General features: G+C 34.6%; 1 protein-coding gene across 1 annotated transcript in view; it reads left to right on the forward strand.

Moving 5' to 3' along the window:
* LOC114334616 (ATP-binding cassette subfamily G member 4-like) overlaps nt 1-26,528 on the forward strand; it is a 293,193-nt gene that overhangs the window by 185,290 nt on the left and 81,375 nt on the right. Inside the window, exon 3 of the mRNA XM_028284693.2 lies at nt 14,018-14,207. Within this exon, the coding sequence (XP_028140494.2) occupies nt 14,018-14,207 (190 nt within the window). The remainder of the gene's footprint in view (nt 1-14,017; nt 14,208-26,528) is intronic.

Raw genomic sequence — 26,528 nt, forward strand, 5'->3', positions numbered from 1 at the left:
ACCAATATTGTTTTGTAATTCTGTTTCACCTAAAACATCCTGACAATCTTTTATCGATTCGCTAGTAATCTCTTTAATATTCGGCATAGTATAAAGCTGCATCTAACCACCTACCCCACCGAGTTAACACTGGTTCCGGTGGTAATGGAGTGTTAGGGAATCTGTCTCTAAAAAGTTGCACCCTCAAAGGAGGTTTAATGATTTTTTTTCCATTTTTTATCAACTCATTAACAAGTGGAAATTGCAGCCGTATAGTCTCAGCAACGCGATTCAGGCCGTGTGCTAGATACGTACAGTAAATTAGATTTCGATAAAACACTTGAAGATTTGATGCTGTTTTAATCATATTATATGGTGCAGCGTCGAAAAGCATTAATACTATTTTGCTGGCGAGCACACCCTCGGGAAGATAAAAATTTGTTAAAGCGTCATTTACGAATCTTGGAACTGTATTGTTATTTGTTGCTTCTAGTTCTTTTGAGCTCACTAAATAACTCTTCGTCAAGATTTCTTCGTGAAGTACGCCTATGATAAATTAGCGACGTACCTTCCACAAATATACGTAGTCTTATCCACAGCAAACCAGAAGTAAAAACACTTGTGTTTTTACTTTTTTTCTGGTTTTCTTGTAAACGCAATTAACATATTTTTTCGCAGAGTACTTTGATCTGACACATGTCTTCGAGAGTACTTTTTCAAAAATGATTTAAAACTTTTATTTTACAATTTAGTTAAAGGAATATTAGAGCCCACAATTGCACTACATAGATCAAAATTAAATTTCTGCTGTTCGCAAATGCAAAAATGATAATAGTATACAGGGTGAGGCAGATAACTGGCCTATTAGAAATATCTCGAGAACTAAAGGCAACAGAATCATGAAAATTGGAATACAGGGGTTTTGAAGGATGATCTATTAAATGAAAATATTTTCATCTCTTTACAACTTCCGGTTATACCGGAAGTTGCTTATAACTTCGTTTTTTTAAATGGGACACCCTATATATTTTTACATTTTTGATTCTCTTCGATGTCTTCTTTCTTAAAATATGAGGATTTGTAATATTATACAGGGTATTTTAAAAGATAATTACGTTTGTTTATTAATTTCGTAGCAATATTCACACCCTGTAGAATTGTAGTAGTTTGACAACTAAAACTCTACTTACGTTCAAATGATTTTTAATATAGTCAACTATTGTTAAGAATCATTAGTATAGCTAAATTTTTAATTTTAGTATACAGGGTTGGTCGAAACTCGGAATGAGTATTTTCTGAGTTTTCTTAAATGGAACACCCTGTATTTTAGTATTGTAATGAAATGATATTTTATGGTACTTTTTAATTTCTTAAGCATTCCCTATACCTAACTGCTTTAATTTGTGCTTAATTGTTAGTCGCACCAACAATGTTAAATACATAGGTATTTTGATAGCTAAACCATTATTGGTAATTTTAAGGATCAGTCTGGATTAATATGTATTTATTTCAGAAAAATTATTTGTGATTGAATATTTTCACGGCCAACCTAATAAAATTTTACGTATTTTTTGTTGCAATTAATGTTCAGCTTGAATCACCAATAACTCACAAATTAAAGCAGTTAGGTATAGGGAATACTTATAAAATAAAAAAGTACTATGAAATATCATTTCATTACAATACTAAAATACAGGGTGTTCTATTTAAGAAAACTCAGAAAATATTTATTTTGAGTTTCGACCAACCCTGTATACTAAAATTTCAAAATTAGCTATACTAATGATTCTAAACAATCATAGACTATATTAAAATTCACTTGAACGTAAGCAGAGTTTTTAATGTCAAAATATTACAATTCTACAGGGTGTGAATGTTGCTACGAAATTAATAAAAAAACGTAAATTTCTTTTAAAATACCCTGTATAATATTACAGAATCTCATATTTTAAGAAAGAAGTTATTGAGGAGAATCCAAAAATGTAAAAATATACAGGGTGTCCCATTTAAAAAAACTAAGTTATAAGCAACTTCCGGTATAACCGGAAGTTGCAAAGAGATGAAAATATTTTCATTTAATAGACCATCCCTCAAAACCCCTTTATGCCAATTTTCATGATTCTGTTGCCTTTAGTTCTCGAGATATTTCTAATAGGCCAGTTATCTGCCTCACCCTATATAAAAAAAGCACCAAATAAGCACAACAATTCAAAAAAGGTATGAAAATTAAAAAAAAGCAAAAAAGCATAAAAAAGTTATGTCAAAATGACTTATTTTTGCATATTTCGTTCATATTTAAAAAGAAAATAGCCCTGCTTGTATTATTTACCATAAGCGTTATGCTTAGAAATCCGGACTCTACTAATGGTTAATCCGACACTGTCGGGAAGGGGTGGCTTTCACCCTCAAGTAAAAGCAACCAACGATACAAGTTCAAAGGTGAAGTTGAGGATAAGAGGACCCTAAATCCAAATTTTCATGCAATTCGGTGGTGACATGGAAACTTACACGTTATCGTCCTATTTTACGTTCTTATTGGCCTATACATTTTTGCCTTATTTCAAGTTGCTTGCAAAATATTTGTTGTGATCGTTTAGTTTTATTTTACATTTTAAAAACTATTTCGAAATAAAGAAAAACAACATTATTATGAAACTAAATTACTAAGTACAGAATAATTAAGATCTAATATAATTTGTAAACAAACTAATCTATTAGTTATAAATACAAATAAATCTTGGGTAAAACCTCTGAATTTTTCTATATTCCAGTACTAATAAAACTAAAGTTATTCCATATTATCTCATCAGATCTACACAATAACTCTATCTATTCACTCAATACTGACTGATTTTCTCTTTTGTAGTGAGGTCTCGCCAGCGATGTCGTTTTTAGGGCTTTGCCAAAATAACGCGACCACGACTAGACCACTATTTAACCACTATTACCAATTAAATCAAATCACACACAGACACACACATACAGTAGAAAAAATGAAAGAATACCCATGAACGAACATATAAAACTTGCTGTATTTTCCTGTCACCGTGTCACACAAAAAATTGGCCAGCGCAAGTACATGTAATAATTATTGTCACATGTACTTGCACTGGACAATTTTCTTTGTGACATGGTGATAGGAAAATACAACGTGTTTTATATGTTCGTTCATGGATATTCTTTCATTTTTCCGACTGTATATATTTTAAAGGGCCTGATGTTTTTAGGTTCTCCACCACCCTTTATGCCTTTTTTAAGGAACTCTCTTTTGAATCTGTTTGCGAACTATGTGCATTGTATCAATATTCCGTCTTCTGTTTTTATGTCAGGTAGCGTAAAGACTTCACTGTCTGTTGTCTTCGTTTTGTTTGTCGTTCCTCTTTGTTTCTTTGACTCGCAGTCCACAAAGGGTTGTGGTGTGTAGTGTGTCGTCACGTGTGTGTGTGTGTATGAGAGTCTTCTTCTCGGAGATTTGCGTTTTGGGTTGTCACCCTTTTAGGAGAATATCCTCATATAATAATTATCAATCCGTTTGTTACATTGACTGCTTCTGGAAACATTAATTTGTTACTCCCCTGATTCTTCTTATGTCTCTTGTGGGGGTATTTTCTTCTGTTGGTTCATCCTCTATAGCAGGGGTCGGCAAACTGCGGCCCTTTGCAACTTTTTGCGCGGCCCGCCAAAGTACTAATATAATTTTAGGAAAAATCAACAAACTTATGAAAAATAATAAATTAAAGACAGAAACACAACAGACAATTATTAAGGACAGAAGTTGAATGGACCAAAATTCACTAGAATATAAGGAACCTAATAAGGTAATAAGAAAAAGAATAAGACAAGACCTCAGAGACAACAATGCCGAACAAATCGAAAATATTATAGAAAAGGCCGACAACAAATATGTACACCAGATAAAATATAAAAATGGAATCATTATAAACGACAAAAATAAGATAATAAATATTGTTGAAGATTACCACATATTTATACAGAATTATACTTGTCCAGCGTAGCAAAACCAGAAAACCACAATATGAAAATATTAAATGTAGGATCTGAAATACATATTCCCGAAATTACTAGCAAGGAAGTTATAAGTGCCTTAAAACAGATGAAGAATGAATACAAATAATACAGAATATACATCGAATGAGTTAGAGGTCCATCGAACGAGCTATGTTAGAAGTATCTCTGAAAGAACATACGAAAATATGGATGAGTGAAGCAGGATGAAGTTGGAAGATCCTTCTTCTTCTTCTTAAGGTGCCTATCCGTTCCGGATGTTGGCGATCAGCATGGCTATCCTAACTTTGCTTGCTGCTATTCTGAATAGTCCGGTTGTCGATGTATTAAACCACTTTCTCAGGTTTTGAAGCCAAGATATTCTTTTTCTCCCTGGTCCTCTCTTTCCAAATACCTTGCCTTGAAGAATGAGTTGCAACAAGCCATATCTCTGTTCATTCCTCATAACATGGCCAAGATATTCTAGTTTGCGCTCTTTGATTATGTTAATAATCTCGCATTCCTTGCCTATTCTACGTAGAACCTCAATATTAGTCACACGATCCACCCACGAAATTCTCAAAATGCGCCTGTAACACCACATCTCAAATGCCTCGAGTTTTCTCAAAGAAGCCTCGGAAAGTGTCCAGGCCTCTACTCCGTATAATAACGTAGAAAATACATAGCATCTGATGATAGAGATTTTGGTAGCAAGAGGTAAATCGTGGCTTCTGAAAAGAGACTTCATCATTATGAACGCTGATCTCGCTTTTCCTATGCGTTGTTTTATTTCACTTGAGTGGTCCCACTGGCTGTTTATGTTGGTACCAAGGTATGCGTAGCTGTCGACCCTGTCAATTAGTTGTTGGTTAACCAAAAGCTGTGTATTTAATATTTCGCGCTTACTGACTACCATATACTTTGTTTTTTTCGTATTGAGATCAAGTCCGTATTCTCTACTTATATCTGATATGCGCGACATTATTCTTTGCAAACCATCTAGACTGTCTGCAAAAACTACAGCGTCGTCGGCATATCTAATGTTGTTCAGACGCACTCCGTTGACTAATACGCCTTCCTGTAGTTCTCCCAGCGCTTGCTCGAAGATACATTCAGAGTATATATTAAACAGCACCGGGGACAGAATGCATCCTTGCCTCACTCCTCTATCTATGGAGACTGCCTCTGTTAATTGGTCTTCCACTTTAATATTGGCAGTTTGGTTGTAATACAAATTATATATGATTCTCAAGTCTCTATCATCTACTCCCGCTTCTTTCAAGATGTTTATGAGTTTATCATGTTTTACTCTATCAAACGCCTTTTTGTAGTCGATAAAACAAATATACACTTCACAGTCAACATCCCTGCATCTTTGCATAAGCACTTGGACAGCGAATAGAGCCTCTCGGGTGCCTAAGGCATCGCGGAATCCAAACTTCGTCCATGATATCTGTTGTTCGCATTTTTTATATATTCTGCCATGTATCACCTTCAGAAACGTTTTGAGTAAGTGGCTCATTAGGCTAATTGTTCTGTAGTCTTCACATGTTTTGGCATTTACTTTTTTGGGTAAAGTTACGAAGGTCGACTTTAACCAGCTTTGGGGTATTTTTCCAGTTACGTATATTTTGTTGAATACGGTTGTTATCCATTTTATTCCTTGTTCATCCATAAGTTTTAGGAATTCTACATAAAACTGGTCAGGCCCTACAGCTTTACCATCTTTAGTTGTTTTAATAGCTGACGTGACTTCTTCAATGGTAATCGGGGGTCCTGTTTGGCATTCAATGTCTTCAATGGTATTCTGCCTTTCATCTGCAAAAGTTACTTTCACATATTTCTTCCACGTGTCTAGTTTTTCTTCCACACTTAACAGTGGTTTGCCTTGGTTATCTGCCAAACACCCAACTCTTCTAGGTTTGTATAAGCCTGCAGCTTCTTTAACTTTTTTGTGCATATTGAATGAATCGTGTTTATGTTGCAATTGCTGGATTTCCGCACACTGTTCTCTCCAAGATCCATCTCCAACAATTAAAATGTTGTTATAAGAGAGATACAGAAAACATGGATAGACTTATTACCCAAGGAAATTTAGAAGACCAATTGGAAGAATTACGTAAATGAAGTGGAACTGGGTAGAACACATGGCATGACAAAACAACGAAATATGGACGAGAAACTTTATACATTGGAGACCACACCAAAAACCATGTCTAGATGACATCAAAGCAAAAGTGGGGAGAAACTGGAACTAAATAGCACAAAACAGAGATGAGTGGAGAAATCATGGGGAGGCCTTTGTCCAGGAGTGGATGCAAACAGGCTGAAGAAGAAGCCTATTTGAGCTATATTTGAATTTGTGGCCCTCATACAATGTTTTTAATCTGAACATGGCCCACCATACGAAAAAGGTTGCCGATCCCTGCTCTATATGAATTTCGTCGTTACCATTCCCATCAATGTCGTCATCATGTATGTATATGTATACGATCTGTTGCCTGATACTTCTGGTGGTCTATTTCTCGCTATCCTTTCATATTGTGATCCATATGTGATTTTTTTGTGGTATCTTTTTTGCACATTCAACACAATTATTAGTGGCGTGGAATTGGCTATTGATATGTTGATATAACTGACAATTGTAAATAGCATTGTATGGATTTTGTGGTTCTTTTCAGGTTTCAGGTTTTAAAGAAGAATGTGACGAATTAAATGAGCTAAAGGTCAGCAAACGTTTCTCCAACAAAGTCCATCTCCAACAATTAAAATGTTGTTATAAGAGAGATACAGAAAAGATGGATAGACTTATTACCCAAGGAAATTTAGAAGACCACCTAAGATCACGAGGAAGATCTTCAACAAGATCGTCCAAATTACGGAAATATGCAAAAGACCTATGCATTAGTTATCAGAAATGACCAGACACAGAGATCTTTAAAGATGGACAATATACGACTCCACGATGACCACTATACTCCTTAAGGGAGGTCAGGACTGAAGAGAGAGAGAGAGAGAGAGAGAGAGAGAGAGAGAGAGAGAGAGAGAGAGAGAGAGAGAGGGAGAGAGAGAGAGAGATTTTGTCGTGCTGTTTAGATTTTCAATTGTCACTTTCCAGTTTTTAGTCCAGACATTTTTCTCATGGCCACCATTTTTACTCTGGGCACTTATACAATAAATTTATGAATAGAGGCTTTTTGTCATATCTGGACTAATTTTTACTCTGATGGGTGAATATTTAGCTCTTCGATTGCCTTTTTTATTTCTTCGGGGTCTATATTTGTAGGCAGTTCTATTACGACTGCCTTGTATGACTTGATTCCTTGTCTACGGACAATGTATCGTTCTCCAACATTTCTGTTATCTTCTTTTTCTCGTCGCTTATGCCTAATAATGTCTCGAAGACAGTCCTCTTTTCCTTGCATTTTCAAATGAAAAACTTAAAAACACGTGTTCAATATTTTTTAAAAATCTGTCGAATGATACCAAGCACGACCCCACCGCCCCACTGAGGTAGGTAGGGATAAATTTGAAATCGTAAATAGCGGTGCCGCCCAAAATCCCGACAGCAAAAATCCCGACAGCCAAAATCTCCACGGCCAAAACACCGACACGCCAGAATCCCGACACGCCAGAATCCCGACAGGCCAAAATCCCGGCATTCAACAATCCTCGCATAAGTAAAAATTCCGACATTTGTTTAATAATTTTAATACAAAATACTTTTGTTTAGTAAAAAAATAAAAAACAGATGGCCATAAACAAAAAACAAGAAATAAACGTAATTATATGTTAAAAAGAAACTTATTAAACCTGTCGGGATTCTGGCCTGTCGGGATGTTGGCCTGTCGGGATTCTGGCGTGTCGGGATTTTGGCTGTCGGGATTTTGGGGTAGACCCCGTAAATAGGTACCTACATTTGGATTCCGCAAAAAAATCTTAAAAAAGTGTATTCAGTAGGTACCATCAAAATCAGTTTGCAGAGATCTGATCTGTATTTGTTTTGCTACGATTACAGCAATATTTATCACAATAGTCAAAAAATATCAGATAAAACTTTTTTACTTTTTACCGTAAAATCGTAATCTGCAATAAAAAATGTGGTTTTCCATTTAAGATTTCAAAGTTGACTCCCGCTCCACCCCCCAGGACATTGTGGTGAGGGGTCGGGTTTATAGTTCAGAGAAATAGGGAAAAAAATATCCTGTTGGTGACACAACCCCCTCCAGGCCGAAACCAAATCTTTTGAGTAGTATGGACATCTACATTAATAACCTATATGTTTCCTGCAGCCGATTTTGATGATACATAGTTATAAACATAGTTAGTTATAAACAAATGAAGATCAAAAAACGGTAAATTTTCGCTTTTTTCGTCTATAACCAAAAAGTTAAGTACCTATTTTAAGCAAATTTGAGAGTGAGAAACTCATATATCTTATAAAAAACTTCAATATGGCGTTCGCTGAATATATCTATAATTATTAGTTGCTTAGAAAATTGCAAAACAAATCATAAATTTTGAGTTTTTATAAATATTCATAACTTATGTAAAAATTAACTTAGAACGTTGTTATTACACGGAATGCTGAGACTTCTGGTGCTTAAATCATACCCTAAATTTCAAAATTTCAAAGCAATTGGTCAAATAGTTTAAAAGGTATTTAATTTGTTTATCCCAAATTATTTTTTTTGCAACGCTATAAGTCAGAAAATGATGAAGTTACAGTAATACTTTGGATAGTTTATGAAAGAAGAAGATTTATACTATTAATTTAATTAAAAAAATGACAAAAAAAATTCTAAATACAAAGCAAAAATTTTGCAAAATTATTTTGCAAAAACATGTGAATTAAAAGGGGGGGCTAACTTCGTCCCTAATTGTCCTAGGACAATTGTTTTTCTTTCTAAATGTGTATAAAAATTCAGTCTTTCCAAATATGAAAAAATAATTTTTCTACGGGTAACGGTAAAAAAGTTATTCTAATTGTTTATAAGTAAGCAAAAATCGACGTGTTTTTGCAAAATAATTTTACACTGTTTAAAATTACTTTTTGTCATTTTTTTTTTAATTTAGTGAATAGTATAAATGTTCTTCTTCAATAAACTGTCAAAAGTCTTACTGTAACCTCATAATTTTCTGACTTTAGTGTTGCAAGAAAATGAATTTGGGATAAACAAATTAAATAACTTTATAAATAAGAAGGTTCTAAGTTCATTTTTACATAAGTTATGAATATTTATAAAAACTGAAAATTTATGATTTATTTTGCAATTTTCTAAGCAACCAATAAGGATAGACATATTCAGCGAACGCCATATTGAAGTTTTTAATACGATTTATGAGTTTCTTACTCTCAAAGTTGTTTAAAATGCTTAACTTTTTGGTAATAGACGAAAAAAGCGAAAATTTACCGTTTTTTGATCTTCATTTGTTTATAACTATGTATATCATCAAAATCGGCTGCAGGAAACATAAAGGTTATTAATATAGATGTCCATGCTACTCAAAAAATTTTGTTTCGGCCTGGAGGGGATGTGTCACGAAAAAAATCTTATTTCTCTGGACAATTAGTATTATTCGATAGATCTTTGAAAAATATTGAACATGTGTTTTTCAGTTTTTTGATTCGAGATTTAAATTTCGGGAAATAATCGACCATCTGGTTCGTTTTGGCACATTCAAGTAATATATGTGATAAAAAACACAATAGACGGCAAAGGTACTGAGCCAGATGATATATACTTTCACGAAGCCAAAATAACACAAAATAAAGGAAAGAAGGAACCGGGAAAACGTTCGTTCAATAAATATCCAACAAGAGAGGAAAAAACCATGAGAGAAATAAAAGAATTGAGCAGGGACTGGAAAAGCGGAAAATGGTAATACAGTTGAGAAAAACAACACCAACGCGATCTTGGGAAAATAAGGTGCCACTGGTTCAAAAAAGAGTAAGATGATTTGACAAAAAAAATGTTATATAAAAATATACCTACCACTCATCTGGTAAATATTTGAATAACAATATAAACATTTTGTTTTAATTAGATCTAGACTGACAGCTTACACTATTAATAAATTTTGTTTTAAATATATTTTTAAAAATATACCCATTAAATATTGTGAAATAGTTTTTGGCATTACGGATGACTTAATACATAAAAAGTTATCAATTCCAGAAAATATTTAATATCTAATAAGATATGGATTTTATTAGCTGGTTGTCTATTTTTTATAATGATTGATTTGTCGTATTAATAAGAGTCTGTGACGTAATAATCTTGTTTTATAAAACTATATTTATTACTTTTTTCTACATAAAAAATTTAGTTTGTTATAAACTAGTTTTCAAAAAATAATAAACACAAAAATAAAATATACATAAATAATGATTAAAAGTCGTCGTCCCAGTTAATAAATGAATGTTCATTTATAGAATTACCACTATCAATTCTCATTACCTCTAACATTAGCAGAGGAACAACCAGGTTTTAGGTCAGGAAGATCTATCACTGACGCTGTATTTATAAGGAGGCAAGTTCAAGAGAAATCATTAGAATACAATAAACCGGCATATTTATGTTTCGTGGACCTTAATTAGGCATTTGACATGATCCAATTAAATGACGTTATCGATTTGTTATACTCAAAAGAGGTATCTCTAGGAATAATTAAAGCGATAAAAAACATCTGCCAGAACAACACAATAACAGTAAAAGTAGAAGATGACCTAACTGACCCAACTGAAGCTGGCAAGAGGGATTCCCTAATTCCTTTATTGTTCAACCTGATCATCGATGAAACAAAAAAATAAGAACTAAAAAATGATACCAAATGGGAGAAAAACAACTTAAAATAATCTGGTATGCAGAAGATGCAATACTATTCTCTCAAAATGAAGATGATTTACAACGTATGCTACACCAATTTAATATAATCCCCAGAAAATTTAACATATTAATTTTCCCAAGAAAGACAAAGTGCATGGTTATAACAGCAAATCCAATAAGATGTAAATAAGGGATGGGGGTCAGATAATAGAGCACGTGATGGACTTTAAATATCTAGACATCACACCATCTAGTTACGGAAAGCTCGAAACAGAAGTGGAAGATCAAAGTCGTAAGTTGCCTGAATGACACAATATGGAGAAATAAAAATATCAGAAAAGAATTGAAAGGGAGAATTTACATAACAGTCATCAGACCAATTGAAGGGGTGGCTGCAATAACCAGGCAGCTCCACTTACTCTTAACAAAAATCGGCTGATCGTTCCCTGCAACAAACGGGTATCTCTTAATAACGGCACATAACTGGCAACGATATTTGGAGCTACCTTGCTTTCGGTTTGTAGCAAGAACCGGGCAGCTCCTGGAGAATCCTCCTTTGAATTTTTAGGAGGTTTTTTCGATTTCCCACAAATTTTAAAATTTGGAGCTACCTGGTTATTGCAGCCACCCCTTCAATTAATAGTGGCATACGCGGCCGAAAAACGACCTGGTACAAAGAGGACGAAAAATCGATGGTAAGACACTATGGGACAGAGCTAGAAGTACAGATATACGACGGAGATGCAAGGTGGAGAACATTAATAATTGGGTAAGAAACATAAGAGTACAATGAAATGACCACATAAGCCGAATGACAACAAATGAGTAATAAGGACGGCGAGAGCCGGTTCCCTAATAGTCCAGGGTAATAAGGTTTTTTCCATGACACTCGAGCAGCCAGGGTACTGAAGCGTTTTTTCGACAGGTAATACCTGTAAGAGCAAATTGTAACTATTTCCTGCGTAGAATCTGGCGGCCAATTTTATTTATAAACAATTAAGTGTCAAAAAATGGCATTTTTCCCTTTTTTTCAAATCAATGGAAAAGAGTGAAACTTATGGTTTTTTTAGTACAAATATCTTTGAGATCATGGAAAAAGCTTTAAAATGACGTATTACAAAGTTTGATATACTCATTTATTGTTAATATAATTGCGAAAAAAGGTCGGAATTGCAAAAAAAAATATTTTCGCAATATTCTATTGTAAAAATTAGTGTACAGCTTTGAAATTTTTGGCATATAAGGGTTTTTTGGTGCTTAATATGTGGTAAATATTTCAAAGCGATTCATTCAATTGTTTAAATTTTATTCAAATCGTTTATTTAGAGACCATTTTTTTTGCAATAACATAAGTCAGAAAAAATGACGTTAGAACCATTCCACAGCATTTAAACTTGGTTTAAAAAAAGCGAATAAAAATGCACTTTATTAGCAATAAATAATTATGCAAAAGTATCGTAAATATTTCCTTATAAACTTTTTATTTTGTTATATAAGAAATTATATATATTTATTACAATTTTTTATCAATTATGATATAAATAACATTACTTGGTAGTTGTGCACTTAAAACAGGGTAAAAAAGTTAATTTTTTTGGAAAAAGTTATTCAAAAGATTTATAAGGAAAGATTTACGATACTTTTGCATAATTATTTATTATTAATAAATGCATTTTTTATTCGCTTTTTTTAAACTAAGTTGAAAATATAGCTCATGCTCTTTCCATGTGGAATGGTTCTAACGTCATTTTTTTCTGACTTATGTTATTGCAAAAAAAATGCTCTCTGAGATAAAAAATTCGAATACAATTTAAACAATTGAATGAATCGCTTTGAAATTTTTATTACATATTAAGCACCAAAGAACCCTCAATTGACAAAAATCTCAAACCGGTACACTAATTTTTACAATAGTTATTGCGAAAATAATTTTTTTTGGCAATTCCGACCTTTTTTCGCAATTATATTAACAATAAATGAGTACATCAAACTTTGTAATATGTCATTTTAAAGCTTTTTCCATAATCTCAAAGATATTTGTACTAAAAAATCATAAGTTTCACTGTTTTCCATTGATTTGAAAAAAAAAGGAAAAATGCCATTTTTTGACAGTTAATTGTTTATAAATAAAAATGGCCGCCAGATCCTACGCAGGAAATACTTACAATTTGTTCCTATAGGTATTACTTGTCGAAAAAACGCTTCAGTACCCTGGCTGCTGAAGTGTCACGAACAGGGTATATTTTTGTCTTATTAGCCTGGCCTATAATAGGAAGATGACCAGTGGGAAGACCACCAAAACGATGGAACGACAACATGCTGGAGGTACATTGAAAATAGAGTCATTTCTATGCAAAAGAAGAATAAAAAGAAGAATTCTCATTACAAGAGCTCAGATTTATAGGCAACAAAAATAGAAGAAAAAGTCACCTATCCCCTGGGAGCGTTAGCTATGATTATAGGTCACGGGTACTCTCGCGAAAATATGTGCATGCATTATATATGTCATTTACGAAAAGAAGAGATAATTTAAAGGTTTGCTATTAATTTTGTGCGCCCCCTCTGTGGCTCGGTGATAGGAAAGCATAGCTTTGGACCCAAGGGTTGAGGGTTATCTCGCTGCCAAGAGTCCGGTGTTTACGCCGAACGCCTTTAAAGTTTCGCCTCCTATTCTAATTTGTGTAAAGGAATCGTTTACACACATTCGCACAACCATGGTCAGCTTCTTTGGTACGCCTAGCTCCACCATTGCACTCCACAGTTTTAAGCGATCTATGGAATCATGTGCTTGTTTGAAGTCTACGAAGATCTGGTGTACTTGTTTATTATACCTATCCCAATACTTTTCTAGCATTTGTCTGATAGTAAATATTTGCTCGATTTTTGCTCTTCCAGGCCTAAATTCTGATAATCGCCAATAATTTTCTCTGTATATGGCAGTAATTGCTTTATTACCACTGAAGCCAATATCGTATATTTAGTACTGATTAGTGAAATTCCCCTGTAGTTGTTACATGTATCCTTTCTGCCTTTTTTACATATTGGCACGATAATACAACCACTCCATTCTTTTGGCATTATTTCTTTATTTCTTGTTCCCAAACCTCTTAGTATACCTACGACAAAAATCTTTCAGATAGAAATGTGGAACCACTATAGTCATCAGTAGCTTTTAACATTAATATTTTTTCTTTTTGTTTCAGGACGGCGGGAGTTAAAGGTAGTGTAAAAATCAACGGAAAGCCTCGAGATATGAGAATCTTCACCAAGCTCTCGTCGTACATCATGCAAGAAGATCTAGTGCAACCGAGGTTGAGTGTCAGAGAATCAATGATGGTAGCAGCTAATCTTAAATTGAGCGCGTCGATAGGGCATACACAAAAAGTGGCTGTGGTAAGTTGCGAAATTAGCAAAAACAGTTTTATTAGTTCTAATAATAATTAGCGATGTATAATTCAAAGCAGTGCAGCAATGGTTGAAGTGATCTTCTGGTCGACTCATTATTGCCTAAGGGCTTGTTTATATAGGGCGGTTTGCCAACGTCGACGTCACGGTTTACCTGTTTTCCCCCTGTTTTTCTTGGTGACTTCAAAGGCGGCATTAGGGTGGGATCAAGTAAAATAGGGGGAAAACAGGTAAATCGCGGCGTCGACGTTGGCAAACCGCTCTTATATGAACAAGGCCTAAGCGTTGAAATATAGTGAAACCTCACATCTAGTCAGGATGCTCGCCACTCATCTCGACTCGCATCTCGCCACGATGCTCGACGCGATTGATATTATATAGGGGTCTTTAACGTAAATATTCCACCAACGGTTAGAGCTTTAGAGTTAATATTTTTCTAAATACAAAATGTATTTCTTCAATTTAAAAAATTACAATATATTCTATTTTAAGGTTCCCCCCTATATTACTTTCAAGTCCTAGCATACTGTCTTTATAATTTTTAAGATGGTTAACATTATTATTATTTTAAAAGCATTAGTCATTTTTGTCACTCTTCTTTCCTTTTCTAATGACATTCGCCGTTTTACTAATTTTGCTATTATTTCATTTTCAAGAATTTCTATATAACTTAACCAATCTACTTTTGTCCCTTTATAAAGCTTGTTCCGTTTACATGTTATTATTAAACTTTCTATTTCTTGATTTGTTCTTCTTCTCCACCCAATTTCTGTACATATTCCTCCATAAATAGCTCTAACCGTTTCTGCAGATATTTTCAGCTAATCTACTTTGTCTTGAATCTATCTGCACATACCATTAAATTAAACCAAGAGTTGGTGATCAATTAGACCGTTACCTGAAGGAAGTTCATTTTATCTAATAATAAAATACTAAAACCTTTTTTTTTCAAAAAACTCTAACATGAAGTAAAAACCACTTCTATGTAATTGGTATATTTATTAAAAATTTAAAAATCCCAATGGATTGAATAAAATGTGTCACAAGTCAGAACGTTTTCGGACCTATCGGTCCATCATCAGTGAATCTAAAATAGAATAAGTAATCCCACTATTAAAATTGAAAGATGGTTGAAATTTTGAAAGTTAAAAAGAATGTGGTTATGATTACTTACTCGAATACTTGCTAAATAGCCCCAGAACCAAACAATGATTGAATTTATAATTCGATCTACATTATGCCATAGTAATATTGAACAGACTAAACGCCGATGTTAAAAGATATAACCTCCGGGAACATGGTGAAACCCTACCAGGAAACTTAAACAACCATCTTAGGCCAACGTGGACCACCAAGTGTCAAAAGTTTGTAAGGAACTGTTTGGAGTGACATTGACAGTAGAGAAAAAGGTAGTCGATTTTCATAGGTTTTATCAAAAGGTCATGATCCAAAACATTGATAATATGATAAAGATTTTAATATATGAAAATGTCTAACATTTAAATCTATTGCTTTTTGAAAAGAAAATTGTGTTTTGCAAAATATTTTTGAATATAAATTATTTTAATTTGACTGTATTCTATAAAATTAAACTGATCAAATTGATTAATTTTATAGAATACAGTCAAATTAAAATAATTTATATTCAAAAAAATTTTGTAAAACACAATTTTCTTTTCAAAAAACAATAGATGTAAATGTTAGACATTTTCAGATATTAAAATCTTTATCATATTATCAATGTTTTGGATCATGACCTTTTGTTAAAACCTATGAAAATCGACTACCTTTTTCTCTACTGTCAATGTCACTCCAAACAGTTCCTTACAAACTTTTGACACTTGGTAGTCAACGTTGGCCTAAGATGGTTAAGTTTCCTGGTAGGGTTTCACCATGTTCCCGGAGGTTATATCTTTTAACATCGGCGTTTAGCCTGTTCAATATTACTATGACATAATGTAGATCAAATTATAAATTCAACCATTGTTTGGTTCTGGGGCTATTTGGCAAGTATTCGAGTAAGTAATCATAACCACATTCTTTTTAACTTTCAAAATTTCAACCATCTTTCAATTTTATTAGTGGGATTACTTATTATATTATAGATTCACTGATTATGGACCGATAGGTCCGAAAACGTTCTGAATTGGGCACATTTTATTCAATCCATTGGGATTTTTAAATTTTTAATAAATATACCAATTACATAGAAGTGGTTTTTACTTAATGTTAGAGTTTTTTAACTATATGGGATACAGCCAACCTAGGGAACTTCCCTTTTTAGTCTTTTTTTTCAATATTTCCACAGAATGTATTACAAAGTAATGTCATTACAGCTGTTTCGGCAGAGTCCTTTCTCAAGTGATGTGATTTTACTATGCTCCTTCCGTTTATAGTCTTAACTGAATAAGTTGAGGAGTGGGGAGCTGTTTGTCTAAAGTTCAGAATTATGGCTGTATTTTTTAGTTTATTAATTTCGATAGATTCTATTAAGGAATGCTTAAGTTCTTTATTTTGAATACGGATAACTTGAAATTAGTCAAAAAGAATTAATATAATCTAGAATCTAGAAGTTATTATATTATTGAAAGCGATTTGTGTTGTGCTATACGTTTATTAAAGGTTCTATCAGTTTTACAGATGTAAGTTTTTGGGCAATCACCACATCGTCGTCGTCAGAGCCAAACCTCGTATGTTCTATGGAATTTGTATGTACATACGAGGTTTGGCTCTGACGACGACGACGACGACATGTAAGTATATAATACACTAATGTGTACACTGTGTATACTGTGTAAGTGCTTTCTCTTTTGGCTCTTGTATTTCTTAATATATTTGCTGGAGTTGTTGTTTGTCCTGAAGGAGTAAAGGCTGGTGTTATTTTTTTCGTTTTTATGTGTATAACTATTTTAGTTAATATTTTGCCTGCAGAAGGTACTGGATTTTTTCTCTGGCGGTAGAAAGACTAATTTCCAGGGCTTTCTTATGCAGGTTTTGGTTTAAAATTTTGTTCATTATTTGTTCCTTGTATCCATTATTTACTGCTATTTATTTAATGATATTCAATTATATCTCGAAATTATTTTCTGGCATGAAAACTTCTGTTAAACCATGTAACATTCTATGGTAGACTGCCAACAGGCAATTTGACCAATTCTTAGCTTACATTAATTCACTCCATAGTCACATTGAATTTACAATAGAAACAGAACAGAATCGATCCATATATTTGCTAGACTTAAAAGTTCTCAGACTTAAAAACAATAATGAGTATATGGCATAAACCTACCCATACCGGCACAACTGTACCTACACAACTCATCGTCCCATCCTACTGTTGTTCTGAAGCTATTTTCTTGTGGCATTTTTGCAATTAACTAGTTTTGATGGGAAATAAGCCACAATTTTACTAAAAAAATGATTTTATTAACGTTTAGACGCCCAAATCGGGTGTCGTTGTCAAAATACAAAAAATATTAATGAATTAAACAAAAATGTTGTTGCTTAGTAAAAAAATTCTTCTAATAATTTATTTAATCTGACTCATTTATATCGACAATTCAGACATATATTATAATACATTTTAAAGTAGAAGACTTTAAAATGATATTGCCAATATTTATGAGTTGCGTTCCTGGGACGACTTTATTGAAAGATAGTTCATTCGATTACATGAAATCAACCCCAACTCAAGAATATTCGTCACAAAAAATCATAACATGGAATCTCTAGCGCGAGAATTTTACTGTCACCATTGCATGTGGTTGTCTTTTTAAAGACAGATCACAGGTTATGATTTTTTGTGACGGATATTCTTGAGTTAGGGTTGATTTCATGTAATCGAATGAACTATCTTTCAATAAAGTCGTCCCAGGAACGCAACTCATAAATATTGGTAATATCATTTTAAAGTCTTCTACTTTAGAATGTATAATATATGTCTGAATTGCTGATATAAATGAGTCAGATTAAATAAATTATTAGAAGAATTTTTTTACTAAGCAACAACATTTTTGTTTATTTCATTATTATTTTTTGTATCTTGACAACGACACCCGATTTGGGCGTATCTCTTGTCTTGTAAGAGCTGTACCATTTTTTGTAAATAAAAACACTAATTGACTCATAAAATAGAGGTTGGATTGATAATATTAGAATGGACCGCATGCAGCCCAGATCTTAATCCTATTGAGTATTTATGGGATGAATTTAAAAAAGCTATTCCCTTCACCCTAGGCCTCCAGAAAATTTGATACAGTTATGGCCCTGGTAGAGGAATATCGGGCTATTCCCGAGGCAAGGATAACACATCTTTATTCGATGCCAAACAGATTGCGAGCAGTCGTTGCTGCAAGAGGTGGACAAGTATGAGGTACCAGTTATGGAGCTCTGTACGGGAGACATGACAGCTGCCAGAATTAAACTGAATTGCAATGGGTTGGTTACAGAGTTGATTGTTGCGTCTCTTTACCTTCCTATTGACAGTAAAGAACAACTTCCAGGGACTAACCTAGAGAACCTTCTAGAATACACCAATGATAAGCATACAGAACTTATCATTGGAGTCGACTCCAACACCCACCACATCATTTGGGGAAACAGAGATACAAACAATAGAGGTAAGTTACTTTTTGAGTACCTTTGCACTACTGAACTTGATCTTCTGAACAGGGGTCACCTTCAGGACATCAAGAGCAGAATCACTAATCGACCTAAGCCTATGCTCTATGGGGATTGGGAACATAATATCTGACTGGCATGTGTCGGATGCGTTATCCTTATCGGATCATGCATACATATGCTTTGAGATAAACTCAGTCAAACCGGAACCAAGGTTCTATAGAGACCCTAAGGTGACCGATTGGGAATCCTTTAAGAGGGATCTTGGAACAAGGGTACGGAATTATCCTAAAAGGCCAAAAAACAATGTTGAGGTTGAGATGGCAGTAGACTGGTTGCAGCATGCAATAGTCGTCTCATATGTCGAAAACTGCCCGTTAAAAGAAAGTCACCCTCCCAGGCAAGTAACTTGGTGGAATAAGGAGCTGTCTGATCTCAAAAGAGAAACAAGACGGCTCTTCAATAGGGCGTAGAAATCAGGTGATTGGGAAGCATATAAGGCTAAACTAAAAACCTATAATAAGAAAATCAAATCCGCTAAGGAAAGATCCTGGAGAGAATTCTGTGAAAACATTGAAAGTGTACCTGAAAGCGCCAGGGTTAACAGAATCCTCAAAAGAGATAACATTAACAAACCCAAGTCAATGAAATTGCCCAATGGGAAGTATACGGATACAGAGAAGGAGGCTGTAGAGCATCTTTTAAGTGTTCACTTTCCAGGGTCGACGCAATTGACTGCGAATAACAATCATCAAGCAAACAATAGCCCAACCAAAAGGGACTGGCTGATCTCTGACGAGATCTTTGGTTCTCACAAGGTCAGATGGGCTATTGAAACTTTTGAACCTTATAAAACTGCGGGACCGGATGGTATATTTCCTAAGCTTCTCCAGGAGGGTCTGGAAATAATCATGGGTCCCCTGATCACAATATTTAGAGCTAGCCATGCTCTGGGATACATTCCCAAAGCTTGGAGAAGGGCAAGGGTGGCGTTTATTCCCAAACCAGGAAAAACAGATTACACCTTAGCAAAATCCTACAGGCCTGTAAGTCTGACCTCATTCATGTTAAAAACCATGGAAAAAATCTTGAACGAACACATCAAGAAAAACAATTTAAATGAAAATCCACTGCACCAACGGCAATGGGCGTATCAGGCAGGGAAATCAGGTGAAGCCGCCCTGCACAATCTAGTGTCGGAACTCGAAAGGAGTCTGCATCAGAAAGAAGTCGCCCTTGCTGCATTTTTAGATATAGAAGGTGCATTTGATAATACCTCAATCGAGTCTATACAAAGCGCACTGGTGAGGAAGCAAATCAACAACACAACATGCAAGTGGATTATTCAGATGCTTCAGAGCAGAATAATATCCACAGATACGCATGAAGATACCATAAATCTGAGGGCAACTAAGGGATGCCCTCAAGGCGGTGTATTGTCACCGTCATTATGGAACATAGTTGTCGATGATCTGATTCATGGGCTAAGCGCCCAAGGAATCTGGGTCCAGGGTTTCGCAGATGATATCGTGATAGTAACTAGGGGAAAATTTCCCAGCACTGTTGCGTATCAGATGCGATATGCCCTTCACTACATAGAGAACTGGTGTCTGAAAGAGAACCTCTCCGTGAACCCTTCTAAAACTAAACTGGTAGCCTTTACAAATAAGAGGAAGCTTACTGGACTGAGTGAGCTGAAATTATTTGGAGAGGTACTGGAAAGAACCAATGAGGTTAAGTATCTAGGGGTAACCCTGGATTCGAAACTCAATTGGAATACTCATATTACCAATATAACCAATAGGGCTAAGCGACTCTTCTGGAACTGCAGACGAGTTGTAGGTAAAACCTGGGGATTGAAACCAAAGGTGATATGTTGGTTGTACACATCAGTGATACGACCGACAGTTACTTATGATGGGTCAGTACTCTGGTGGAGAAAGACGGCTTTGCAATCTTGTGTGACCACTCTCACCACCCTACAAAGACAAGCGCTTCTAAATATAACAGGAGCCTTGAATAGTACAGGAACGGCTTCATTAGAGGCTATCACAGGTCTCCCTCCGCTGGAATTGTATATTTCGGCGGTAGCCAAATTATGTATTGAATAGCCACACAAACATTACTGGGACTATACTTGAGGAATACATCTTTATGATGAACTTAGATATGATGACACCAGAACTAATCTTCACTGAGAAGATTAACACAATTATACCATCTAGAGAACAAAAAGTCCCAAACATTAATGGAGACTTAATATGGTTCACTGATGGATCTAAAACTGCCCATGGTACTGGATCAGGAGTCTTTGGGCAAACATGTAACTATAATAAATCTTACAGCCTAGGTCAACATACAACGGTGTTCCAGGCTGAAGTTTTTGCTTTGGTGGCCTGCATTGATGAAATAATTGATGAGGACCCTAAAGCTAAGAGAATCAACATTTACACAGATAGCCAATCGGCTATTCTGGCTGTAAAGAACCCTTTCACCAAATCAAAACTGGTGAGAAACTGCAAAGATCTCCTCAATAACCTGGCAAAAGACAACAAAGTGTCTTTAATATGGGTGCCGGGTCATGAAGGGGTGCATGGGAACGAACGAGCAGATATGTTAGCGAAACAAGGCTCGAGAAAAACTTTTGCAGGCCCAGAACCTTTCTGTGGCATCACTAAAGATGCTATTAAAAACGAGGTTCAGAAATGGCTGATAAAGAATCATCAAAATAAATGGAGAACCACTCAAGGGCAAATCCAGACTAAAAAAATAATCAAGAATATTGATAAAAAACTCTCAAACAGTTTGATGAACCTCAATAAACGAGAGATCAAAACGGTCACTGAAATGGTGACTGGACATTGTCGTTTAAGAAATCACCTATACAAACTAGGTAAGGTGAATGAACCATGGTGCAGAAAGTGCGAAATGGAAGAAGAAACTGCCATACACATACTATGCTATTGCAGTGTGCTAGGTGATGTAAGGCAGAACTTCACTGGTCAAATGAGGTTTGAACCAGAAGAGATCTTAAAACTACCAATAAGAAAACTGTTGGCCTTCGTTGAGGCCACAGGACTTATTAAAGTTTAAGGAGAAGAACAGGGTTTGGTACAAAGGTCTTATGACCAAGTGCCAGAGACTAACGAGTCTCGCCTGAGTTAAGAAGAAGAAGAAGAAGAAGTGGACAAATCCGCTATTGAAATGTTTGGTTTTGTTGTAATTTTGTTTTGTTTTGTTAATTTTAGTGAGTTTGATGTTTTTAATTAAAAAAACCTTCAAAGCAGTGTTTTTATTTACAGCTCTTACAAGAAAAGATATATTTGGATAATTCAAAAAACAAAACCTTAGTGATACTTCCAGGATAATACAAAAGGAGTATGAAACAAAATCAGCCCTCAAAATTTTTCCACACAATTTTTTAAAGTTAAGAGAAAATACAACGCTTCCATTCACCCCCGTATAATGCCATCTAAGAAAAAAATTTTGTTACCGGAATAATAAAAAACGACACCAATACATGTACCTACAAACTCATGCAAGAATCTTGAAAATCGGAGTACAATAATAAAGTTATAGATTGTCAAACTTAATCAAAAATTTTGGGTGGCGGAATTTTGTGCCGGTGAGTGTATTATATAGAATGAGTCATGGCGAGATGTCAGATACGTATCGAGATGAATGGCGAGCAGCGCTGCGAGCATCCTGGCGAGGCTTCACTATATTCGTGCACTAAGTATGCTTTTTGAACAACTAGGTACAGTAGACTCGTGATTATCCGAGATAACTGGGACTGTGACTACCTCGGATACGGAAAAACTCGGTTTAGACTGATATTGGTTATGTTGATATAAAAACATGTAAATAACCATAACTGTGGATATTTTCTGAATACAGTACTGTCTGTAAAAGATCAAATCATTTACCTTATCAATATTACTGTTTAAAAAAGTCTTTGATTGACTTTTGCGTAAGCTTCATTCCTCTTTTTTGAGGCGGCGATGTTGCGCTAAGGTTGAAAGTTGTAACTCACCAATTATGACTTTTGCCTCGGTTAACCGAGGGGCTCGGATAACTGAGACTCGGATAATCGCGAGTCTACTGTACTTGTTTAAATTGATTGGTCTCGATATTGAACGGTCATGGAACTAGAAGAAGAACTTTTTAAACCACTTTTATATTTCCTGATATTAAGAAGAACAGTTCTCTTGTTCGTTGTATTGTTACTGTAGTCGAGGCATTGAAGGATTGAAGTGTCGATTTTTTTGCAGTAAGACGGATTTTAATACAGTTTAGTGCGTTGGATTCGTGAGAATGTCAGGAAACTTTGTGAACTAATGTAATGAATAAGAAATCTCAAATTCCATTTGTGCACAAGAAAAATGCATTTCGGTAAATAGTGGGAAAAATTGACTCAATTTTCTTACTCGGGGGTTTTTTGGGTCGCTGAAAACGAATATGAGGTCGGCGAGAGTGTGCAAACTACCTGGTGCCTGCAGCGGGTGTAATAAACGTCTTCCTCTGGAGTATTATGGTAATTTATCATATAATTAGTTTAAACTCGTTACTCGGGGATTTTTGAGGTAATCTATTTTCTTCGATGTAAGTAACTATAGTGATCGAGAAGGGTGGTATTTTTATTATAAATAAACATAAAATTTTATTATTATAATATATTTATGGTTAAAAAAGTTCATTATACAAAATTTATCGTAATTTATCTTTAAAATTCATTTTCTTCATCATTATCATCTTCTTCATTATTGCCTTCCTCTCTCGAGTCCAATGCAATATTTGTGCAATCAGAGCCTGCATAATTTTTGCAGGCTAAATTACAGACTAACCCATGCTTCCTGCACCCGCATATATTGCCGCAGTCTGACTTACAACTACAAAATATTAAATTTAAAATGTATGGAGGACCAGGTGGTTGAGCCATTCTAACTGGAATTAGTACATTATTTTGTAATTCCGATCCCCAATCGGTTGGGTTCATGTTACTGTCCTCTCCATGCAGCCAAATTTGTGTTTGTAAATATACCCTTTTTAAATGCTGGGTAAATGCATCAACAGATGAAAGAATTTTTTCAATGACAATCTTTTTATTTTTGGCAATAGCCATTAAGTACATTCTGTATCTAGTAATTTTCTCTCAAGGCAAAACCACCATGAAATTAGAATTTAGTCGTTGCGATATTTATTTTTAGCGACCCCAAAGACCCCCGAGTAACAAGTTTGGGCCAATTATTTAACAAATTACCATAACAGTTCAGAGGAAGACTTTTATTACACCTGCTGCAGGCACCAGGTAGTTTGCACACTCTCGCCGACCTCATATTCATTTTCAGCGACCCCAAAAACCCCCGAGTAATGAGTTTAAGCCAATTATATGATAAATTACCACAATACTCCAGAGGAAGACGTTTATTACACCCGCTGCAGGCACCAGGTATTTTGCACACTCTCGCCGACCTCATATTCATTTTCAGCGACCCCAAAAACCACCGAGTAATGAGTTTAAGCCAATTATATGATAAATTACCACAATACTCCAGAGGAAGACGTTTATTACACCCGCTGCAGGCACCAGGTAGTTTGCACACTCTCGCCGACCTCATATTCGTGTTCAGCGACCCCAAAAACCCCCGAGTAAGAAAATTGAGTCAATTTTTCCCACTATTTACCGAAATGCATTTTTGAAATGCATTTTTCTTATGCACAAATGCAATTTGAGATTTCTTATTCATTACATTAGTTCACAAAGTTTCCTGACATTCTCACGAATCCAACGCACCAAACTGCATTAAAATCCGTCTTACTGCGCCAAAAATCGACAGTAAGGCCTATTTTTGTGCTTCAATTCCTCGACTACTGGCGTTCTCTAGACATTGAAAATATTCTCAGGTTTTTATTCACGAAAGTGGTAACTAAACAGTGACATCCGCAATAAACAAATTGTTCAAATAATTTCTTTATGTCCGACGTATTTATTTTGTTTACATCAACAACGCATAAAATTATTTAATATTAATTTATTTAAATTAATGTAGAGCATGTTCTTCTCATTTTTATTTATTTCGCAGGAAAATATTCCGGTACGCAAGTCACGATTGTATATTTTAATATTTTGTGGTAAAAACGTTTATAGTAAACAGAAAAATGAAATTGAATATGATATAATGTTTTCTGTGAATTGTATAAAAATACTGGTTTAGATTTTCTAATGATTTGACGCAAATAAACACAAGCGACAAATTTAACGGAAAATTCCACACCTGTAATTTTAAACCAATCAAAATACGTTATTTTGACAGATCACCATGGCAACGGAGGTATTTTATCGGAAATTTTTTGCTCGTGGGGTACCCAACAGCGAATTATAGTGGAAATTTTTTGACGTTTACATTTTTATATAAGTTTACAACAGAACATTTTTGACAGACTGGTTTTTATTTGTTTACATAATTTAGTTTTGATTCATTTTCTATCACTTGTAGTTACTCAAAACTTATGTAAAATTGAAGAATATACTATTTTCTATCTTGAAATGGTATTCCCATGCAACTACAATGAGTAGAAATTACGAATTTGAAAGCCTAAATAATTGCTGACAAAGCTATGGCGCGCTATTAAGGTGGTATGACACAATGTTAAAATTTATATAGTTTTTAGGTACAGTTACCGTCACTATTTCAAAACCAATCTTCAACTTAGGGGTATGTTCGTGAACTGTAGACTTTCTATTTTAATAGTATCTAGTTAAAATTTCCAAAGAAAGCAGTATATTTTTTATAACTGTACTTAAAGGAGTCCTTGTCATAACTTACGTCGTAACTTGTTGTAAAAATTCGTTTTGCATAATAATTTTTGAACTTGGGTAGAAAATAACTATCAGAAACGATTAACTATGCAAAAAGCTTTATTTTAAATAAAATTTCATTGTCCGTACTGCCATAATTTTTAAATTAACTGTACCTAAAGGTAAAAATTATTGTTAAAAGCTGCAATCTGGGGATTTTGTTAATATTACAGCAATAAGTTGGCATTTTTTTAGTGATAAATTAGTTCCGCTGTCACTTAATAGATGAGAAGATGAGTTCACGTGTCATTTAGTAGATGGCAGCAGTGATGTATTAAATGGCGACAGATGCGCGTTTGCCGGATTTTAAGAAAATCTGCAAACAATTGAAAACGAGTTGTATAACCACGGAAATACGATGAATCACGCGGTTTTGTTTAGAAAAGTGGCCCCACCCCCTCCCAGTACACATTTTGGGCCTTGTTTGACTTTCAATCATGATTGTATAACGTCACAGTGTCTTAACAATACAAATATACATTTTTTATGCTTGAAACCGTGTGGTTATACAAATGGTTGAAAGTTAAACGAGGCTCAAAGTGTTTACTTGGGGATTATACTAGTTTTGACATAATACATAGATAACATAAGCTCTAGTATATATGTTATGTGGGGCGTATCTAAAAAACAGTTTCAGTTTTATTCACTTTCTGGCAAATTTAATTTTTATAGGGCCGCAAATAATGCATTGCTCGGATACAATTAGCGTCTCTTTGTAAAGACGATGACATCGACATTTTTACACACATTACACATGCCAATGACCTTTAGTATTTGTTGAGGCATTATCCTAATAAAAGAATTGTAGACAAAACAATATTGTATAGTCA

Source organism: Diabrotica virgifera, chromosome 1 (assembly GCF_917563875.1).
Source record: "Diabrotica virgifera virgifera chromosome 1, PGI_DIABVI_V3a".
In the NCBI taxonomy this organism is placed as follows: domain Eukaryota; kingdom Metazoa; phylum Arthropoda; class Insecta; order Coleoptera; family Chrysomelidae; genus Diabrotica; species Diabrotica virgifera.